The sequence below is a fragment of the Aristolochia californica genome, unplaced genomic scaffold (assembly GCF_029961685.1).
Source record: "Aristolochia californica isolate CCGP_79_NKW_82.1479 unplaced genomic scaffold, dmAriCali1.0.hap1 SCAF_8, whole genome shotgun sequence".
NCBI lineage: Eukaryota > Viridiplantae > Streptophyta > Magnoliopsida > Piperales > Aristolochiaceae > Aristolochia > Aristolochia californica.
Window position 1 is genome coordinate 386,608 of NW_027182279.1, and position 22,687 is coordinate 409,294.

At 40.0% G+C, this 22,687-nt stretch overlaps 4 protein-coding genes, 1 long non-coding RNA gene and 1 pseudogene across 6 annotated transcripts; 3 read left to right on the forward strand and 3 right to left on the reverse strand.

Moving 5' to 3' along the window:
* Positions 1-1,562: 1,562 nt before the first annotated feature.
* LOC137939569 (uncharacterized) lies at positions 1,563-4,715 on the reverse strand. Its single transcript, XR_011109963.1, has 4 exons — positions 4,652-4,715; positions 3,670-3,800; positions 2,078-2,243; positions 1,563-1,980 (listed from the first exon to the last, which is right to left on the reverse strand). It is a non-coding gene; the product is annotated as an uncharacterized lncRNA (long non-coding RNA).
* Positions 4,716-5,178: 463 nt separating this feature from the next.
* LOC137938892 (pentatricopeptide repeat-containing protein At4g33170-like) lies at positions 5,179-6,983 on the forward strand. The gene has a single exon (XM_068783989.1). It carries the CDS (start codon positions 5,179-5,181, stop codon positions 6,940-6,942), a length of 1,764 nt encoding a protein of 587 aa, XP_068640090.1. The 3' UTR covers positions 6,943-6,983.
* Positions 6,984-7,190: 207 nt separating this feature from the next.
* Positions 7,191-9,203, reverse strand: LOC137938893 (thioredoxin X, chloroplastic-like). Its single transcript, XM_068783990.1, has 2 exons — positions 8,793-9,203; positions 7,191-7,400 (listed from the first exon to the last, which is right to left on the reverse strand). The coding sequence occupies exons 1-2, from the start codon at positions 9,186-9,188 to the stop codon at positions 7,191-7,193; spliced, it is 606 nt and encodes a 201-aa protein (XP_068640091.1). The 5' UTR covers positions 9,189-9,203.
* A 1,590-nt stretch (positions 9,204-10,793) lies between these two features.
* Positions 10,794-15,664, forward strand: LOC137938750 (E3 ubiquitin-protein ligase RING1-like). 2 transcript variants are annotated; one of them, XM_068783774.1, is made up of 2 exons: positions 10,794-11,958; positions 15,409-15,664. In XM_068783774.1, exon 1 carries the CDS (start codon positions 10,870-10,872, stop codon positions 11,947-11,949), a length of 1,080 nt encoding a protein of 359 aa, XP_068639875.1. In that variant the 5' UTR covers positions 10,794-10,869; the 3' UTR covers positions 11,950-11,958; positions 15,409-15,664. The 2 variants fall into 2 exon arrangements, with proteins under 2 accessions (XP_068639875.1, XP_068639877.1); XM_068783776.1 differs by lacking the exon at positions 15,409-15,664 and adding an exon at positions 13,008-13,336.
* LOC137939354 (sugar transport protein 10-like) lies at positions 12,537-17,866 on the reverse strand (annotated as a pseudogene).
* A 1,373-nt stretch (positions 17,867-19,239) lies between these two features.
* LOC137938749 (pentatricopeptide repeat-containing protein At1g08070, chloroplastic-like) lies at positions 19,240-22,083 on the forward strand. The gene is made up of 2 exons (XM_068783773.1): positions 19,240-20,732; positions 21,232-22,083. Exons 1-2 carry the CDS (start codon positions 19,270-19,272, stop codon positions 21,737-21,739), a joined length of 1,971 nt encoding a protein of 656 aa, XP_068639874.1. The 5' UTR covers positions 19,240-19,269; the 3' UTR covers positions 21,740-22,083.
* The last annotated feature ends 604 nt before the right edge of the window (positions 22,084-22,687 follow it).

Consider the following 22,687-nt stretch of genomic DNA (forward strand, 5'->3'; position numbering starts at 1 on the left):
GAATTTTTATTTATTAAAATTGACTGCTTATTTTATCGTAAATATAATTAGCCAGCATGTTGGGTGAGGAGGAAAAGGTGCAATGCAAAAAGGATATAAACGACAAAGGTGTGTCATTTGGACTTTTGTTTGAGGCTGATTTGGTAATTGCGCTTTGAGACAGCTGTACAAGCGTCTTGTCGCTGTAGCAGACGCAAATGTACGTTAAGGTGGTTGTTAGCGCAGGTAGCTGGCGCTCGAGTAAAATGACCGTTCTACTCCTCAGCCTACGACCGTCGACGCGTCGATCGAGTGGCGATGCTTGCTCCACGTCGCCGGTTTATCCGATCCGGTTTCCCCGCATTCATTCGGTGGGCCCCGGTGCCAGCAGGTGCCACGCTGTAGCGATGGATTCCTTCGGTTAGGTTTTACGTTTCATTTAAAAATAAATAAAATAGTCAGGTCAGGTCAGATAGTCAGACACGTGTGAAAGCGAAACCACGTGGGCCCCAAATGAAGTTTCTAAGATCCAATGTTACCGGAAGACTCCGGGCCCGGGGTCACTGACTGCTGCTTAGGAGAGACACGTGAGCCATTGGACACAATATAATATTTTCATTGGCCCTGGCAACCAGGGAGGTGGGATGGGGTGTCCTAGGTTTTTTAAGGTCGTCTTCCCATGTGATCCCACCTGAAAGGGCATGGCCATGAACGGCCGGAATTGAGAGATGGAGGTGGCAAAGGGAAGAATAGATGATCAGAGACTCTCCGCCGCCCCAACAAGAATAGATTAAGAATTCCAATGATTGAAGGCATAAATGAAGGAAAAAAGACCCGAAAAAGGGCTGTGGTGCGTTTTTATCCTCGCACGAGGGGTAGCAAATCTGGAATATCCTGACAACGCGGGAGTTTTCTGATCTTAAATCCCGATCACGGCATTAACAAATCTAGTATTTTATGTGGCAAGCCGACAACATCTTGTAAAGATTTTAGGGTTGCTTTGGGATTTAATATATGATTATATCATCATCGCGAGGTTGGCGCTTGGCGTGGAGCCTTCAATCATTAATGTCTCCCCTCCCCGTCGCTTTTTATTTTCTATAATAATCATATGCTTATCCAACTTACCTTTCCGGTCGTGCCAAGCCTGGATGTGGACTGTGGAGGTAAGACAGCTTGGGCTTTGGTGCACGGAGTTGGTTCATTGGCTCCTGCTTCCGGTGATGAGGAGATCGACGTCGGTGGAGCAGGCGGAACTGCCTGAAGGAAGATGAAGTTTCAGGAGGGGGGGGGGTGTAGTGAGAATCATTGGTAGCACGCCTTGAATTCTTTGGGTCTCTCGCCGTTTCCAACCGATCCGGATGTTCTTCATCTTGCACTTCCTACGAACATGGTTCGGAACCTTTCTGCACCTGCAGTAGTTAGATATATGAATGGTGCAGAGGAAATAGAGAATGGCATGGATGATATAGATAGAAATCATAAGAAAGAAAAAAGTTCAAAAGGAAGATCTTTGTTTTGATCACAAAAAATGCAAGAAAATTTACTGAAAGAGAGAAAGATCTTCCAATCTTTTTGTTTCCTTGTGGCAGTACAAAAAGTCACTTGTAGTATGGTCTACAACAATGAAGAAATCATAACCAAGCATTCCTAACAGATCACCCAAAGCTTGTCATTAATTTCTCTGGAAGGAATTCGATGCAACTCTGCTACTAGGAACCAACAACTATTACAGATCCGACAAAATATGGAGTCGAATCCTTTAAATGCATATGACCATGGCAGGTGTTTGCAAATGATTTTCATGGGGATTAAGTACCAAGAAACGCTTTCTTGACTACATACGACCATCTTTGGGAGCCTCAACGGCTCCGTTGCTATCAAATTTGATTAGATGAACAAGCCAATCATGATGAAGCAAAAAGTTTGAACGTTTTCGGGCATTCAAATTGTCTTATCACTTCACTTCAGAAGAAAGCATCTCTACTGCTGCAAGGAGCTCTTCAAAACAAATTCAAAGAATTCATTCGGTAAGATGTAACCAAGGATTTAGACTCTTAAAATCCTAAAAGGTAAAGTGTGGTGTCAAGGCACTTACCCCTGGCAATCCAAACAACGAATGATGAAATGAGCCGGACAGCTAAAAATGGCAACAGACGTACTTCCTTCGATTCTGTAACGAACCCATGTTTCATCTTTTGTGTCAAGATCTGCATCCTTGGAATCTGGCTCGACTCTGTAGTTTATTTCATCATCCTCAGAATCTGAGACAACAAATATATCATCTGAGTAAAATTTCTCATAAAACCTAACCCATGTTCTTTACGAACATGGCTCTGAATTGGGGAGGGTATTTTTCATGCCTGGATAAATCATATAAAAGCAGTGTATGCGTGAGAAAAGGTTGGAGTGATTTCAAGGAAAGAGAGAACGGCATGGACACAAGAAAAGGGAAATAAAGTGCAATTCTGAGAAGATCTGAGAATGGATTTTTGCTAATATGGAACCATGGACAAGACTGTAAAAGAAAATTCTTCCATTTGATCACAATTTTCTGGTGTTTGTGCCAGTCTTAGGAATGGGAAAAATTTCAATGCCCAAGTACCTCTAGTCCAACAAAAAAGTTAAATTGGGAAATCAGTTTCCCATTGCTCCAATTGGAAATGATGGAAAGAAAAAAGCACAAATGCAAGAAAATTGGTCAAAAAGAATTTATTTCTTAACGGGAAATATTTCCATTGCCAAAGAGAAAATGATTCTCCTATCATTTTATTGTTCTCTGACAGCAGAAACAGTCCCCTCTATTAAAGTCAATACAACAATGAAGGAATAAAAAGAAAGTATCAATAGCAGATAACCAATAGCTTGTAACTGATTTTTCTCAAACAAATGATTCACCATTGGGAGCATTAGTCCCAAAAGGACAAGTATTGTGGTGTTCTAACAGCAGCAGATCAAACAAGAACTTGATGAGAAAAAATAGAGATTTTTTCTTTTCCAAGGCCCACGCAATTCTGCTAGTAGGAACCAACAATTACAGTTCTGCCATCATGGAGTCAAATCCTTCAAATGCATCTAACCATGGCAGATGTTTGCAAATGATTTTCATGGGGACCATGTCCGAGAAACATTTTCTCGATTATTTAAAGAGGTGGTAAGAAATAAACAGCAGGACAAGTACCAAGAAGCAAGAAAGCTGAAGTAGCTTAAAAAACAGTAAACGTTTAACTCCCATGCCTGGCAAATAGCCAGTCAGCAGTTGTAGTAAACATACCGACTCTAAACAATTTGCAAAGCTGTTGCTTATCTAGATGTGACTGATATGCTTACTGAGTTTTGATAGGACTATCTTAGAGAGATCAACTGCTTCATTGCTATCAAATTCAATCAGATGAACAAGGCACTCATGATAGAACAAAAAGTGCAAACTCTTTTGGGCATTCAAATTATCATATCACCTTTACTTAAGAAGAAAGTATCTATACCCCACAGTTATATTGTCCTAGTCATCATACAGAAGCTCTTCAAAACAAATTCAAAGAATTTGTGCAGTAGGATGTTAAAGGGTAATTGGGACATGAATGTATGATTTGGAGACTGCAACCTAGGATCTAGAATTTCAAAGCTTCAAAAAAGTCTTTGTCCAGCCACATACTGCTGGAAATCCAAGCAAAGATTGGTGAAACAAACCGGACAGCTGAGAATGGCATCAGAGGTACGTCCATTGATTCTGTGATGAACCCGTATTTCGTCTTTTATGTCAAGATCCGGATCATAGAAATCTTGCTTGACAGTGTAATCTATTTCATCATCCTCAGAATCTGAAACAAAAAGCACCTCATTTGAGTAAAATTCTGTAAACAATACAGTTATTATGCAAGCAAATTCCCAAAGAAAAGACACCAGAGAAAATAAGAACTCAAACAAATACGAAAAAAAGAAGTTTGATTAAATCCTTGACCAACAGCGTGTAATTAGGATACATCAAGCCCAAAACTTACAACTAATTATTTCAAAACTTAGAAACTAGTTGTGCATAGGTTTTCGTTCATAACATAATCAAAATGATTGATCGCTGCACCTATCAAATTCATATCGTTCACTAAAATACAAAAACTTAGCGCCCCATACAAATGCTATAGGAGATAAAACTGGACGCTAGTAATCTCTCATAGAAGTAGAAAGAAGTGAAAAAAGAAGCTGTAGAATTCAACATCAATTAGACTGATTCACAGGAAACGCCAATAACCAAAAACAGAATAGAAAAAAAAAAAAAAAAAAGCTGAAAAACATGCTAATTCAGGGCTTCCGAATACAATTAAAAAGTCCAAGCCACTTCTCAACTAAAAATACAAATAACTTCTTCTTTCTAAGCGTTCATGCCTTCATAGGAAAAAAGAACACAGAAAGATTGGCGAAAAAAGCAGCTGGGTGCGTTCGATTCCGCAACTTGATCGATAACTTGAGGTTAAATGTAAACTCGAAGCACGACATTTCAATCCTCCTAAGTTCAAAACACGCAGAGCTCATAAGAAGTTTCACATAACTCTACTCGGTCGTCAAATTCGAGGAACAGTGTAAGTTTCTCGTTTCCAAAGAAGGCAAAACCATCTTCACAACCAGTTGCGGAGAAAATAAGATTTAAGATGTACTAGAGGTGGAGCAGCAGTACCATTTTCAGACGCATAAGTCGGCCAGTCGGCGGCTCATTTCTCCTTCTTGCCTTTCATCTTCTCTGTCCCTCTGTGACCTCACGCCAACCGGTTCAGGCCTCGAGCTTTCTCGTGTAAACGAATTCCAAGTTCGGAGCAAAGCTCGTCTCGGGTATTCGTTTATCCGTATCCGGAGTTTCACAACCAGAGCGTTTATCCGTACCCTTACCCGTATCCGTATCCGTAGGTACATATGATACTTAATTAATCAAATAATTAAATTAATATAAGATTAATTCAGTTAACTTTTATTTGAGTGATTATATGTTTGAAATAAGACATGAATAAGTGTCTTATTCCTTATATAAATATATCAAAGATATATAAATTTTTCGCGGGTTTCCGCAGCGTCGAACAGACTCCCTCAAATGTTCCTTTAAAGGCTCACCTAGCTCTCTGCACGATCAAAGAAAGCCTGGGGAGCATCTGTAGCAGAGTTTGGAATTCGGATTTGCAGTTACCATTTGGGTCGCACCCAGTTCATGAAATGCGAGATGGCATTCTTCGGTGGATCAGGATACGCGGACTTCACTCCACCTCAACTCTGCAAAAGGATCATATGCATACATCGAGCATCAATGGAAGCATCATCGGAAACATGGAGTTGGTGGAAGAGAAATTCGCGCTTCTTTTACAGAGATGTGGGAAAAGTTCTCGTCTGGATCTGGGGCAAGCAATTCATGCCAAATTTATCAAAGAATCGTTGATTTCTACCCTTTTTCTGTGTAACCATCTGTTGAACATGTACTGCAAGTGTGGCGAACTGGGTGCAGGCTTGCAGTTCCTCGACGAAATGCCTGAGCGGAATGTGGTCTCATGGTCTGCCATGGTAGCTGGATTTGTCCAGACAGGATACCCTTCGGAGGCTATTTCTCTGTTTCAACAAATGCAGCGAGACGGGATAAGGCCTAATGAGTTCTCCCTTGTTAGTGCACTCAATGCTTGCTCTCTGTTTGATAATGTGAGCATTGCGTACCAAATTTATGCACAACTGATCCAATTTGGCTTCGAATCTAATGTTTTTCTGATCAATGCTTTCCTTACTGCTCTGATTCGGCATCAAAGATTGGCAGAAGCTGAGGAACTGTTCAGGAAATGTGAGAGAAAAGATGTAGTGTCTTGGAATGCGATGGTTGCTGGTTACTTGCAATTCTCTTACTCTAAAGTTTGGAGCTTCTGGTGTAGGATGAACCGTCAAGGAGTGCGGCCAGATAAGTTCACATTCTCAAGTGTTCTCACTGGTATGGCAGCTCTAACAGACTTGAAATGCGGCTGGCAAGTCCATGCCCAACTGGTTAAGAGCGGTCATGGAGAGGACATTTGTGTGGGTAATTCTTTGGCTGATATGTACTTGAAAAACCAGAACTTGATCGAGGGATCAAAAGCTTTCCAGGAGATGCCCTCCAAGGATGTAGTTTCGTGGACCCAGATGGCTTCTGGCTGCCTCCAATGTGGGCAACCTGCAAAAGCTCTTCAGGTCATTGCGGAGATGAGATCAGTAGGAATACGACCAAACAAGTTCACATTAGCAACCGCAATCAATGCATGTGCCAATCTAGTGTCTCTGGAAGAAGGGAGGAAGAATCACGGTTTGAGGATTAAGCTAGGGGATTCCATGGATGCGTGTGTGGATAATGCCACCATAGACATGTATGCAAAATGCGGATCCATAGATAGTGCACTCAGGGTGTTTCGAGTGATGAACAAACAGTCAGTTGTTTCATGGACCACTATGATCATGGGTTATGCTCAGAATGGTCTAGCAAGAGAAGCTTTGGAGATCTTTGAGGAGATGAGGTTAAAGAACATCAAACCCAATGACATCACATTCATATGTGTGTTGTATGCATGCAGTCAAGGAGGTTTTGTTGATGAAGGGTGGGAATACTTCTCATCCATGACTCGAGATTATGGCATTGCCCCAGGAGAAGACCACTATGCTTGTATGGTCAATCTCCTTGGTAAAACAGGGCATACTAAAGAGGCTGAAACTCTAATCAATAATATGCCCTCCAAGCCTGGTGTTTTAGTGTGGCAGACCTTGCTTGGTGCCTGTAATAGCCATGGGGACATTGAAACGGGTAAAAGGGCAGCAGAGCAGGCTTTAGCTTTAGACAAAGACGATCCATCAACATATGTACTGTTATCAAATATGTTTGCAGAATCAAGTCACTGGGATGGGGTGGGGACACTGAGACAGCTGATGAAGAATAGAGAAGTAAAGAAGATGCCTGGATGCAGCTGGATTTAGATTGCAAATAATTAACATCGACATGTGGAAGTTGCCAAGTTACATATCATCAATGAAGTATTAAAAGTTACAAGGTTGAACCTATGAACAACAGTTGATTGGTTGCGGCTTTCCACTGAGTGCAACAGAGCAAAGAATAAACAGATGAAAAACAAATAAGATTTTCCCAATGTTGACACTCTTCCACCAATGACATCACAGTTTGAAGAAACGGCAAGATTGATTACCTATAAGGGTCAAAAAGGACTTCATTGACTTGCCGCTACAGATACCAATTGAGAATCAAGATATTCTTTCAGCTTGGCCTTTGTTATTGCACCTTCCCTCCGACTTTCAGGAACCTGCTTACCGTCCTTGAAAAGAATCAAGGTTGGCAGGCCATAAACCTTGTATTCTTCTATCAGTTTGGGATTGGAATCATGATCAATCTTCACAACTATTAATTTGTCATTGTATTCCTGCAATAGATTCTAATTATTTCAGAAACCTGTGAAATCAGATTATTTTCTTAATCCTATTACTTATTTGATCAGCTAAGAAGTAAAATTCAATAACATCAAGAAGTTAACTCTGTCATGATAGCACATGAGCACTTAATACAGATATGCTTTATCTAACAAACTCTTGTTCAAAAACAGAAAATTGACAAAAATTAAGTGATAATGGTTGCTTAAAAAAAATCTCTGAATGTTTCAGCAACTACGTTATTAGAAGTGATCGAGGTGTTAAGTTTATATCCTATGTTGTACTCTTATGCATGCTTAGCCTTTTTAATAAAATTTAATCGCCATTTTCAGGACAAAAAAAATTAGAAAAAAAAGTGTCATGAACCATGAGAATCGGTACAGTAATTGATGAAGAAACTTGGTCATTGCAAGTGATTTTTCTCACTGACTATGGCAAACGCCATAGTATAGTCTGTGCATGCCATGCAATTTCAATGGTGTGGAATGTTATTATGTAGTGCCAAAAGGCAGCCTGCATCTAATACTTTGGCTTTCGAAAACCAAAGAATTTCATGGATGACAAAAAACTACTCATTTAATGGTAAAGGAAATCTCTACTTTGAACTTAAACATAAACACCAAAGCCAAATGTTTGATTCGTTTGCTCTGACTAGTTCAGAGCGAAAACCCTCGACTGTTACATGTCTTTGCCAGGTCTGAAACAAATTTAGCAACAGGAATGAAGCAAGTTCTATGAAAACCAAATTTTGTTCATACAGAGTTCTTCAGGTGTAGTCAAAAGTTAAAGCTGGCTATGTTTTTGCAAATGAACAAAATGGAAAACCTAAAAAATTCACAACTAAGATACTAGACAAAGGTTCAGGCTTATCAAAAAGAAAGTTCCTCAGCGATGGTTCCGTTTAATCAAGAGGAGACGGAGAAACAGAAACACCAAATAGACAATGCTTCACTGTTTTTTTAATCAAAATAAAGGCCTAATTTTTTCAAATCTTATTTCGCATAAAACGAACATGGAAACCAACTCAACTGTCAGTGGAGTCGACCAAGACCAGAGAGCCAACATAGTCAAGACACCTCAGTAACAGCTAATTGAACTCTAAACAAACAGAAGAGCGGGATTCACCATCAAAATCTAGGCGATTCAAAAGTTAAAGAGTGTCGATTGAATTGACAAGTAATACAGCTAATGAACCATTCTCCAGTACTCTGTGACTGCCACTACTTTAATGTCATGAATCTTGGATTGCGTTTTTCTACTTCTAAAAGCCTTCAACACATTCAGAAATTTTGACAAATTAATTGCGAACGCTAATAAGCCGAAAAAAAAAAAAGCACATTATAGAGAGCAATATCACAGAGAAAAAGAAAGACAAAAATATAGACCTCAGACGCCCACTCAACCGCAGGAGCGACCAATCGACAAGGCCCGCACCAATTCGCAACAAACTCAACAAGCACAGGAGTATCCGACCGCAAGACCTTCTCCTTAAACTCACTCTCGTTAATGGCCTCAATCCCGCATCTAATCGCAGACCTCCGCACGGAGAACCCTCTCTCCCTCCCTACCGATCCAAAACTTCCAACGTTCTGACGATTGCCAGACAGGTAACACAACCTGTTCGAAGCAGAGAGACCGAAGGAATATCTCTCGGAAGGCAGCGACAAGAGCCGGAAAGAAGACGGCAGGGTCCATAGGGTAGTCGCCATGATTCCGAGAAGAGCCGGAAGTGCGGAGAGCCTATGAAAGGTGAAGAAGGTGAGAACGAATCGCGGTTTCATGGTCGGGTTTGGCGAGGCGTGAGTGCGACTCTATTATCCCAAAGCCATCTTAAATTTGTAGTTCTTATTGGGAGAAAATGTGTGGCTTCGGCTCTTGGAGCTTCGAGCCGTCATTTTCGACCTTCGACTGCGGAATTGCCCGTATCGCCGATACGTGACGGATTATAGGTAACCCAATTCACCTGCATTAAAAGCAACACAACACATACAGATATATACGATACATATTTTGATGTTTCCGATAGCTAAACCATTTTCGATTATTTCGATTACTTATAATATTGGGTTTGTAAAATATAATACAAGTTATTATTATTATTATTATTATTATTACTAAACAACAAAACTCATATATTCTTAAACAACCCAAGTTTAGCATTTTTTTTGGGACCCCGTGGAAAATTTTAAAAAATAAAAATCTGATCATTATCTCGTGTTCGCTAATTATTTTTTTAAATAATAATGGTTAATTTTTTTTCTACGGGTTCTGAATAGACCCTTAGTGCCTCGAATTTCCTATAAACACTTCTGTAGCTGAAATTTTTCTTAAAGGGAAATCACATAATTTTCTGGCCAAGATGGGTTGGAAAACCATAAGAAAATTCATTGAATACGTATATGATAATTGATATTGTAATACTTTCAACACAAGGCAATTTTTATTTGACGATTTATTTTACTGAAATTTTATCGAATAAGTATGGAATATATGAGACTGGTTATTATTATTTATTTATTTTCCTATAAAAGGTATTACTAGGTCAATTTAATTTTCCTTAAATTTTATAAAAAAAATCATATAATTTCTTAGTAGGGTACTAATAAGATTTTATTTGAAGGTTTATTGGAAATGAGTATCATTGGGATATAAAATTTCAACCAGGATTATTAATGGGGCCTAAATGATATAATAATTTATGTTTGAACATTTTTTCAAAATATATTAATTCACAATAATATTAATACTATTAATAAAATTAATAATAGTAATAAAAAACTATTAAATTATGATTATAGTAAAATAAAATTTATTATGATGGAATATTTTTTTATTATAAAACTTAATATGATTTATAGTATATCATTGACTTAATTATATTTACAAAGATGTTGTTACTCCATTTATTGTTAAAAATATAGAATTTCAAGAAAAAAATCTCAAATGATAAATTAATATAAAATTATTTTCATAATAAATAATTAAAAGTTATGATTGTATAAATTTTTTGGTGCATTAATGCGTACTTTTCAGGAATGTCTAATATATTTTAAATTATAAATGAGATTAAATTATGTGCATACTTTTTTAGTTATTTTATTATAATTATAATTATAATTATAATTATAATTAAATAAGAAGTTACCAAATGGAGGACCTCTTCGAGCGTCTCACACCAAACGATTCTCGTCATAGTAAACCCCCACAAGACGTGCAAATGAAAAAAGGACAAAAAAGAAAGGCCACGTCGGCGACAAGAAAAATAAAGCGCCAAGCCGAAGACAAGTTTTCGGCCGTCAGCTGTTGATTTTCGGCGCACTTTTGAGGTTTTCTGTCACATATAGATTTCGCGGTTTAATCTATAAAACTCTCCCCGGCCGCCCTCCACCTCTCCTTCCCTTTCTTGATCTCCATTTCCTTCCGCATTCACCCTCGCCCTCCCAGGAATCCTCCACCGGAGCAATGGCTTCCGCCGTAACCCCGGGCGGGCCCGTCGTGTCCCCGCAGCAGTATTGGTGTTACCAATGCAACCGGAACGTGTACATCAACCCATCCCCTTCTTTGGATCTCCTCTGCCCTAACTGCAACGGCGGCTTCCTCGAGGAGCAGGAGGACACGAACCGTAATCCCAATCCCATCTCTGAAAGTGTCTCTCCGTTTCCCTCGACATTCGCCGCGGGTCTTGGCGGCTTTCCGCTTGTATTTTCTACCTCTTCTGGCAGTATGGATATACAGAGTCCGACAGATATTGCTGGGCTTTTGGGTCATCATCGATCTGGGTCTGGGGGTACCGTCGATCCTGACGTGTTTAATCCGTTTAACTTTTTACAGAATTATCTGAACTCTTTGATGGCCGGTGGGGCGAGTATACAGTTCGTGTTGGAGAATAATCCATCCGATGGTGCCGGCGCTGGGTTTCGCTTCCCTGCCAATCTTGGGGATTATTTTATCGGGCCTGGCCTTGAGCAGTTGATCCAGCAGCTTGCGGAAAATGACCCCAATCGGTATGGAACCCCGCCGGCGGCGAAATCGGCTATTGATTCTTTGCCGAATATCCGTGTTTCAGAGGAACTGCTTGAGACGGATTCTGCGCAATGTGCTGTGTGTAAAGAAACGTTTGAGCAGGGATCCGATGCCAAACAGATGCCATGCAAGCACATATATCATTCGGATTGTATTATCCCGTGGCTTGCTATGCATAATTCCTGTCCAGTGTGTCGGTATGAGCTGCCCACGGATGATCCTGATTACGAACATCGTACTAGGGACGCGCCGGTTCCACCGAATCAGGCGGCACCTGCAGGTTCAGGTTCTGGTAGTAGCGAAACTGGACAGGACAACGCTGCTGCGCGTACGGATGATAGGAGATTTAGGATTTCGTTGCCATGGCCATTTAGGTTTGGATCTATGGCAGAAACTAGCAACAGTAGTGTAGGAAGGAATGATAATATCGACCATGGTAATAACGATGGGGAGTCGAACTCACGCAACCAAGGCAATCCGGGTTTGGGAAATGAGACCAGGCAGGAAGACTTGGATTGAGGAGCTGAGGTACCATTTTCATGTTTCTTTCTCTTATGATATTATGGGTATTCTTTACTTGTTCTTTTTTTGTTTTTGTGTGTGATATATATTTGATTTGGCCACGTAATGTCTTCAACGGCAATAGGATGGTCGGCTTGGGATTTTGCACTTAGTGTGCTTGTTCTTTAAAAACAAATACCAACCTATACAATTGGGTAGTGAGATAGACTTAGCTAACTTATGTTTCATATGCCACTGACTTGCTGATGCAAATGGTAAAGAATGAGATATCTGTCATCTCATTGATGTAGAACTGCTTAAGTTAAGCTGGGAGATGTGAACTTTCTATATTTACCCGCCTATGTCTGTGGACTTTGCTCCAAGTTGCCTTAACCAAAAGTCCTGGAAACAATGTTATAAGATGCATAATGTAATGTGGAAAGTGCGACAGGTAAGGTGTAGGCTTCAGCATTGATGGAATGTCCAGGAAAGCTTTTAGATACTGTGCTAACTGTAAATCAAATGTGCAAGTTGTATTTATTCGCATATTTATGTTTTTTCTTGAGAAAAGTCATTTATTAAAAGGTCCAAAGGCCTGCAGCTTTCTAAAAAGGGGTGGTCATTCTTGTGCAATTTTCTTTTCCCCCACCCAAAATGGGTAAAGAAGTGAGCATTTTCTATTGGATTGTGAAGAAGTATGTTCTATCATGACAGAAAAAATAGCTATTCACTGATTGGCTGTGGAAGTTAATTGCAACTTGATTTCTCAAATCACCTTTCGGTTTTAATTTATTTTTGCATGTCTGTGTCTCTCCACATGTTTATTCATGTGTGCATACACTTGATGACTTGTTATATGGTCTCTTTTAAAATTTTAGGCAGCAATTTTTATCCTGGCTCCATGAGTTGGACAAGAGTTTTAGTGTTCATTAACATTAGTTCATTTATACCTTTTTAGGTTCTCGTGGTGTAAAAGATTGATACTAAATCCTTGAATTTTATTTTTTTCGTTTACTTGGCTTTCCGATAAATGTTTGTTGAGCCCACCTCAAATTTGATTATTTGGTGATGTATAGGAAGGGATGGTCCCTGGAGGTCCAACTGTCTCATTGCCAAAAGCCAGAGTTCTCTGCTTCTCTCTGGACAATCATCTGTCACACATCATGGAGAGAGCAACCTGATTTGTTTTTTATCTTGCTATTGCAGGAGTTCATGGCACCATCTCCATATGTCCCAATTGTTTGTTTATTTTAAAATGAGTTTTCTTGCAATCAGTGTCATAAAAAATATATAAATTTTTTTGGTTCTGTCTCAAGCCTAGATCAAGGGAGAGCATAGCATTAGGCTGACGGCCAGATTAAGACCTTAGTGAATTGTATACCCATTTTTCCTTTTCATGCTATGTCTAATCCATGAGCTGCACATGATTGTGAGCCATTTAATTGAAATAATTTCTTATATCCTTATAATATCTCTCTTTGTCATCTAAAAAGTAATATTTTAAGCATTAGAAGTCTAAACCATTGTGCATTGTAGTGGCATGGAACAGCTGAAGGCTAAGAATTGAAGTGACCTCTATGAGTTATAATATTAACTTAAAAATATTCATGCTAAGAAAAGGTTAGATGATCTCACAGAAGAATAGGTCTTGAGTTGGTTTCCTATTATAATCTTATACGGTAGTCAAACAAGTGTAAGAAACTTCCTTTAATGTGGGAGAGTGCTTTTGTTAGTTAATTGTTAAGAACTGTATAATGTCCGTAAAATAATAAAATTTAAGTTATTTAATTAAAAAGGCATATTTGTTATGTGGACTGGCCGATAGGGACTATATGCATAGTAACCTGTGATTCAATCCTCTGCTGTTCTTATGATTCCAATAAAAGCTGCTTTGGTTGTCCCAAAACCTTAATTCCCTTCAATCTGGGTGAAATTTTAGTGCAAATTTGCTGTTTTCCTGTTTGAACCAAGCATATATTGTTTTCTTTTCTACATGCCAGTGTCACTACATCACAAGCGAAGCAGGCGCCCCCCTCTCCCTGAATTATTTGTTTATAATGACTGTATGAACCATGGTTAGAAGGTTAGATCGTGTAGTGGTTGTCAGTAATTATATGGGTAGTTAATTTTGAAGTTTTATTCCCATATTTTATGGCTGGATGTTGTCGTCTGCTGATGCATTGTTATTGAAATTTATTTATTTTTACTGTATTTCATTGAATTATAGGTCAAAACTCAAAACTTTTGAGGATGTTGTTTGTATAGTACTGGGTAGTTTTGTAGAATATTTATTAATACTTTTTTATTTCTTCATCTATTTGAATTTTATTCTTCCCTTGTAAACTAAAAGTACGTTGGTATCACTTTTCAGCCATGTGATAATTTTTCATTTTTTTCTGTAATGAATATTGGAAAGAAACTTAAGGTACATGAGAGGCCTGAACTAACCTAGTAGACCCAAGGTTACATATTTTAGTATGTATCATATACTGGAGTGGTTGACTATGATTTTTAGCTAACTTTAATTTGATGTTCTATGTTGATGTACTCTTTACTATTGTTTTCTTTTTCCTTCATTTTCTATTGGTGTTTATTTAAAAAAAAATGTAGTGAGGCTTATGCCTACCCCAATGTTTGACTGGTGGGGGGTAAACTCTGTGTTGCTCCTATTAATTTGGAGATGATCTTATCCCTGTTATCAGTTGTCTGCATGCTGATTGGTGTTAGGTATTAGGTAGGTTTGTCACTATTTCGCTTTCTGCTTGTTATCGATATTATGATTTCTTTGTTGGATTCATATGTGCTTATGCCGAAAACGTTTTCTCCCAATTGGTTGAAATTGGACCTGTTTGCCAGCAACTGAGGAATGTGCTTCTTCAAGTCTGCATCACTACTTTGCCCTTCCGTTTGCAAAAAAGTTACTGTTCTCTCACTAGAGTTTCCAAGGGTTTTTGTTGCAGATGGCCTCACCTGCAGGCCTGACTTTTCATAAGTGCAGTTGTTTTAGTCTATTTTTCTCATTGTTATACACAATCTTAGTTTAGTTGCTTAAGTTTCTTTTTAACAGAGTTTTCTCATTCAGTGGGAGAAGGATGCTGCACATAAAAAATGTGAAGCTGAAACTTGAGAGGTTGTACTAACTTGATAATATATATGATCTTGCTTGAGGGAGCATGACAAATGGGTTAAAACAGATTCATGATTAGGAAGTATGATTGTACTCTTTAAGGTGTTAATTATTTTATTAGGAAGCTAATATTAGCATTGATTAGAAGTCAAAAGTTGAGTAGCATTTAGAGCAGGTTTAAAAGAGTCTAGCCTCTCTTTTCTTCTCCCCTTTGTTTCTCCTTGTGTTTTCTGTCTTGACATGCCTTGTGAGTTTTAAAGATTAGTTACAATATGTACTTGTGTTCTATAAACCCAAAAGATAAAATCTTGCAAATTCTTAAAAGATGTATTTTCTTTCCTGCTTCACAGGTCATACCAAAATCATCCCTGTACCTTGGCTGAGAAAAAATCGAGAAGAGCAGAGCAGGGGCTGAGGTTGATGAGCATGGAAGAAGGTTAGCATCAGCAAACAGTTGTTGGCTACATTTTGAGTAGAAGAAGGAAAATACATGAAAAGTCTATACATTTAGATTTTTATGTCACTGATAATGTTCTCTTTTTTTTTTTTTTTTTTTTTTTTTTTGTTGTGTAATTTTGCTATTCATATTGAGTGCACTCATTTATACTGAAATGTTCTCTGTGTAGCACCCAATTTTCTTTTTCTTTTTAGAAATAGTTAAAAAATAATTTTAAGAATATTGTTTACTTTATTTTAATACTTATAACAATGGTATTAATTTAATTGTATTATTACAAATTGATAAAAATAATTTTTTTTAAATATCTTTAATATGAATGCAGAATTCAATTTTGATGGTAAAGATGAATATCGATTGCATCAAAGTTTATATAGACTTAGGTTTATACGACACAACACACAAATATCTTAAGCATTTGAGTTAAAAAAAAAAAAAAAAAAACTATTTTTAGTCCTTTACTTTATGGAGTTGAAGAAATCATTTAAGACTAAAAACATATGCAAAGATACATCTTCATTCCCTAAATTCAAAATCATACACACAAAAAAGGTCACTAAATTCAAATTCATATGAACAAAAATGAACCAAGCAGCAGTAAAATCCTAGATTTTATTTTTTTTCTTTTTCTGCGATTTCCTGTTTAATTTCTCTCTCCTCTCAGCTTCCTTTTCCTGGGTTTCCAGAGTGGTCTTTCTTCTTTTGTTGAATTTATTCTTCAAATTTCAGGCTTGAACGGACAATGGATCGGCTGGCGTATCGGTAGCCGGACTGGAACCAGCTATGCAACGACCCTCTTATCCGACATATGGATACCCACGTCGTCGGGGATGTATTTGCCCCAGAACCAGTGCCTCTTCCACACCCTGTTCATCTCTTCAATGGGTACGTTCTTCGTCTCCGGCAAGAAGAAGTAGATGAAGATGGTGGCGATCACCACGAACCCGCCGAAGAAGTAGAAGAGGCCGAATTTGAGGTGGCAAAGGAAGACCAGAAAGATTTGGGAGATGATGAAGGTGAAAAAGAAGTTGACGGCGACGGTGATCGCCAGCCCGATAGACCTCACCTCCAGGGAGATGATCTCGCTCGGGACCAGCCACCCGAGAGGTCCCCAAGACCAGGCGAAGGAGGCCACGTACGCGCAGATGAAGAAAAGGAGCAGGTTTGCTATGCCTCTCGAGATCGACCCCGTCCCGGCTACACCGAAATTCAAGCCGATGATGGTGCCGACGACGATATGGCAGATGATCATCTGGATGCCGCCCTCGAGGAAAAGGAACGTCCTGCCGTACCTGTCGACGCAATAGATGGAGACGAAGGTGGCGAGGACATTGACAAAACCGGTGATGGCCGCGGACATCAGCGAGGCGTCGTTGCCGAAGCCGAGTGTCTTGAAAAGAACGGGTGCGTAGAACATGATGACGTTGATTCCGGTGAGCTGTTGCAGGGCGGGGATGGCGATGGCTATAAAGAGTTGCGGACGGTTCTTCTTCTCCAAGATGTTCTTCCACGGGTGGTTTACCTTCATGGACTCCTCGCTGGCGTCGCAGAGGACCTAAAACTCCTCCTCCACGTCGGTGGAGCCGCGGATCCTCTGCCGCAGCGTCTTTGCCTTCTCCCTGTGGCCTCTGTCGATGAGGGAGTTGGGTGTGTCGGGGAGGAAGACGGCGCCGATGGTCATAATCAGCGCCAGAACGGCCGCCGTTGCAATCGACACTCGCCACCCGTTCCTGCCAGTGATCTTGTTCGTGCCACAATTCACGCAGTTCACGGCATCTCCGAGAAGGAGACCGACACCGACTGGTTGGTAAATCCGATGCCGATGCCTAGCAGGAGACGCCTGATGAGAAGCATGACGACGTTCACGACGGCGGCGTTAGTTATGGTACCAATCAGGAAGATGAGCCCGCCGAAGAGCATTGACACCTCCCGGCCTAAAGCCGTGGTTACGCCGGAGGCGACGAGGGAGGCGATCAGCCCTGCTAAGTAGAGCGAAGAGGTGAAGGACGTCAGCAACTGACTGTCGAATTTACAGTACTGGTTGTCCTTCTTCGTCTCGTCTTTCATCGTCTTGTACACTCCCGGAAAGAAATCTTCCAGGAACACGTCCATTGATGTTACACCACCTGCATTCAATCCATAAACAGCTTTGAGTATTCATTTCGATAGATCATATTTCACAGACATCGATTATCAGTTAGCGCCTCTGATTCATATGTACCCGAAACTCCAAGATCATAACCGAAGATGAGTCCACCCGACGCAGCAACGAGACAAGTAAATATCACGAAGCCCGTGACCTTTCCGCTGTAGTTTTTCACCTCTCCCGTCATTACGACTCCGCCCGCCATTTCTGAAACCAACCAAAATGCAACTCTCCTATAAAGATGAAAGGAATCGCTCTCCGAAACTACGACGATTGACTGTTATATATTCCCTCTAGCTCTTTTATAACCTTCTTTTCTGCCCCCAAGAAAGCAAAGCTCGCGATACCTGAGGCTATGATCTCTCTCGTCTCCTATTCCGGAAGAACATTTTTTTTTTCCGGCAATTTGTGCCCAATCAGAAGAATCCGCGTCCTTCCGCTTCTACAGGGGGAAGACCTGGTTCACTTGAGCTCCACGTACCCTCCATCGCTCTCCGGATACAGATTCTGCTCTCCCCAAAAAGGACCGGCTGCACATTACTGTGATATATTGTCTTCCTCGTCTTCTATATATTCGGTACATATCGATTCGTCTGAACTAGAACATCGGTCGCTGTCTGTTGATATTTTCTTCCTCCCCATTTCATTCAGCTCCAGTCATGAACAGAGTGGATACAGAAAATACGTATCATCTTGATTAATTCTTCGATTTTGGTTTGATGATTACCAGTTGGTTCATTTGATGAAATGTAAAGAAAAGCTTATATTATGGAGATTATTTTACAGAATTTTGCATGAATTCCAGATGCTTGTGTGATTGTGTCCCTCAAGTTCATTCGTCTTTTTTTCTTCTTCTTTTTATTGTGTAAAATTTGGACCAAATTGACAAGTTGGATCGGGTTCAACCCAACTTGAACTCCAAACCAAACCAAGAACCGAAAAAATAATCTGAACTCAAACCACGGACTCCGGCCCATTTCCGTCCTCTTCATTTACACGACCGAACATAAATGTTAAAACCCTTCAAAATTCCCGCGAAGAGTCATCTACTGCGATGCGTTAATCTCCAAACCTCCAACTTTCTCAATCGCCTCGCCATTTTTTCAGCGTCTTCAATTTCATCCGAAGGCTCCCCTGTTCGAGCTATCTGCAGAGCATGGTCCACCAGATTATGAATCTGGAGAAGATCCGGGATTTTTACAAAGACTGCGACTTTTTCAGTTTCAGCTTCACCAATGCGAGCCAAATGTTCAAACTGACCGGCATGGGAGTTGGAATAAGATCTAACCGGAGAGAATTTGCAATTTGGGGAATCAGAGAAATTTGATGTCTGTTTAAGTGAGCGACACAGCTGGGTAGATACTGAATAAGGATTATACCGAAAAGGGTCGTCAACTTATTAGGCGGGCATATGCTGGTGCATAAACGTGATGCTTAGATTCAAATGATCAAGGGATTCCATGTCTCGACGCTCTTATTAGCTGGAGGAAGCATTGATTATCTCCATGAAAACTAAAGAAGAGGGCTATATCTATGACTGGTAGTCTGAACGCAGTAAGAAACTCACCCAAAGCCGCGATTGATGTACTATTAGAGTCATGCAAGAGCATGAGAGAGCTCAAACAGATACATTCTCAGATTATTAAACAAGAATCATCCTTTTCAAGGAGCTACGCTACAGTGAGAGCCACCGCATTCTGTGCAGTCTCCCCCAATGGTTGTATAGAGTATGCTAAAGCCCTTTTTGATCAGCTTGAAAACCCAACTATCTTTTCTTGGAATTCAATCATCAGAGGCCTATGCAACACCAAAAACCCACAGGAAGCCATCTTTTTCTACTATAAAATGTTGCAAGAAGGCTACCGGCCCAACAAATACACCTTTCCATTTGTAATTAAAGCTTGTACTGAGTCTTCAGCCATAAAATGTGGTATTTTAGTCCATGCCCATCTTATTACATTGGATCTGGAGTTTGATCCTTATATTCATAGTTCATTGATCCATATGTATTCTAACATGAATGATTTGGAAACTGCTCATAAGCTTTTTGATAAGTGTTCTACGAGAGATGTGGTCTCATGGAACTCCATGATTGATGGATATGTGAAAGGTGGAGAACTGGAGAAAGCGCAAGCTATATTCGATAGGATGGAACACAAAGATGTGATTTCTTGGAATACAATGATAAATGGGTATACAACCATGAGCAATTTGGAGGGAGCAACGAAGTTGTTTAGTGAAATGCCAGTGAAGACTCTGGTTTCTTGGAATTCTATGTTATCAGCTTATGCAAAATGTGGCAATGTTGAAGGTGCACTCAAGATCTTTCAACAAATGCCATGTAGAGATGTTATATCTTGGAATGCAATGTTAGCTTGCTATGCACAAAGTGGGCAATCACATAATGTGTTAGCTCTCTTTAAAGAGATGCAAGAAGCTAGAGTAAAACCAACTGATGCAACAATTGTCAACTTATTGTCAGCTTGCGCTCATCTAGGTGCTCTGGACCGAGGGGTACAGATGCATGAGTACATCCACAACCACAAGATTGCACTTAATACCATTCTAGCAACTTCACTTGTGGACATGTATGCCAAGTGTGGGAGCCTTTCACAAGCGACTCAAGTGTTCTACAACATTAAATATAAAGATGTGCTTGCATGGAACACCATCATAGCCGGCATGGCCATGCATGGACATGCAGAGAAAGCCCTTCAGCTTTTCGATGAAATGCTAGAGACTGGTGTCAAGCCAGATGACATCACGTTTGTTGCAGTGCTTAGTGCATGTAGCCATGCGGGTAGGGTGGATGAAGGTTATCGATTGTTAAATTGCATGAGTGAGACTTACAGGATTATCCCCAAAGTTGAACATTATGGATGTATCATTGATCTTCTAGCACGCGCTGGGCTGGTGGAAGAGGCTTTATTGCTGATACAGACTATGCCAGTTGAGCCTAATGCTAGTGCCTGGGGTGCTTTGCTTGGTGGTTGTCGGATTCATAACAATATTAAAGTGGGGGAGCTTGTAGGAAGCCGACTTCTTAAGCTTCAACCTCAGCATAGTGGCCGGTAATTTCTGGATACTTTACATTGTCTTCTGTTGCTGCAAACTTGAACCATGAATATGAACTGCAATTGCTCGTTATGTTCAGAGTATTGAAGAATAGTTTGAGATGTCTAAGGTTGCCCACTTACAAAGTGAGTTTGCACTGCCAATTGGTCTGTTTCAAAAGATCCAATTCATCAAATTAGGCCTTATGGAATAGCTGTTGTAGGACGAATCCAAGCAAGATTCCAAGCTGGTAGAGATTCACTAGGTCAGGCTTTCCTGTGCACCTAGGGTCAAGCAAGTTTGAAATGAGAACCCCAAGCTACACTATCTTCCCCTTAAACTACTGTGGATATAGAAATTAAGCCTGGTTAATCATGCTCACGTCCTTCTGCTGTCTGCTCATGAAAATACTTCTCCCAGATTTGTACAATTATTTCATTTTGCTCAAGTGTATGCATATTGCTCTAGATATGTACAAATTTTCTCTTTAATTTTTTCTTTTCTTTTCTTTGACAGCTATGTGCTCCTTTCTAACATATATGCGACTGCAAAGCGATGGGATGAGGTTAGGCGGGTAAGAAGCTTGATGAAGTGCAAAGGTGTTGCTAAAGTACCAGGCTTAAGTATGATAGAATTAAAGGGAATTGTCCACCAGTTTGTTGCAGGGGACAGATCCCACCCAGCGTCCAATAACATCTACAGCAAGCTGTCAGAGATCACTACTCGGCTGAAGAATGCATTTGGGTATTTACCTGATACCAAAGAGGCTTTATTCGACATTGAGGAAGAGGAGAAAGAACATGCACTTTCTGTTCATAGTGAGAAGCTGGCTATTGCATATGGTCTGATTCAGTCCAACCCACCTGCGCCTGTTAGAATTGTTAAGAACCTGCGTGTGTGCGTAGATTGTCACCATTGGACAAAGATGATATCTGAGGTTTATGAGCGAGAAATCATTGTCAGGGATCGGAATAGGTTTCATCACTTCGTCAAAGGCAGATGTTCGTGCAGGGATCATTGGTAGATTTCCTTCTGTTTGTACATGCAAGAAGTTTCAATATTCGAACTTTTCTTTTCCCGAGGTCTAAACTGAAAAGAGGAGGTGGATGCATGGGAGAACTGCAATTTTCTATATTTTAAGTCTCTGCACGGGGGAAGGACAGGCTCCCAAAATTGGTTTAATTCTGCCGTCTCCAATGGTTCTGACTCTATATTCCGATCAGATCTCAATCAGATGCTAGGCAACATTCAGAATATATAACTTGAATGGAATAGGATTATTAAGCCGCCCGAATGTCTCTTGCAAATTCTAATTTTGATTACTCCTATGTATGTCATTAATGGAGTTCTCTCCTGCCGTTTCTTTCCTTCCAGTAGCATCTATTGATCAAGAATTTCAAACACTTCAGTCTGCTAGAGTATGATTGAACTACATAGACCATGTACAGCATCTAGTTTCCATCAAAGATACAATATTTCAAGAATGTTATAATCTCAATGCCTGCTGAGGAAGGTTGCACCTAGCAAGGAGCTGACCAAGCTTCCTCTAGCTCGGATGAGATCAGCAACTTAATACTAACTGGCAGAGGATCAAAAGGATAACAGCAACAATGTTCTTCTGACAAAACAAATGTTGACACCAATTTCACGGTCCCTTTCTAACTATTTTACTTTGGGTACACTCCTTGGTTCATCTAAGCAGATGTGATCAAAGTTTTATTCAAGCTGTCAACCTACCTAATGAGCCCTCCTTTAGCTGGTTTGGGATCAGCAGCTCAAAATTCCGTAGGGGGAGTTCCAAAGTCTTAACAGCAGGAAAGGTTCTTCCAATAAATGGCATAGTAAATGATCAAAGCGTTACTATATCCAATATATATCTACTCATTTCAGTCCACTGCAGATTTTTTCACCAAAATTGCTAGACGCTCGACCAGAACGACACGTACAGAAGTAAATTGATAAATACAAACCA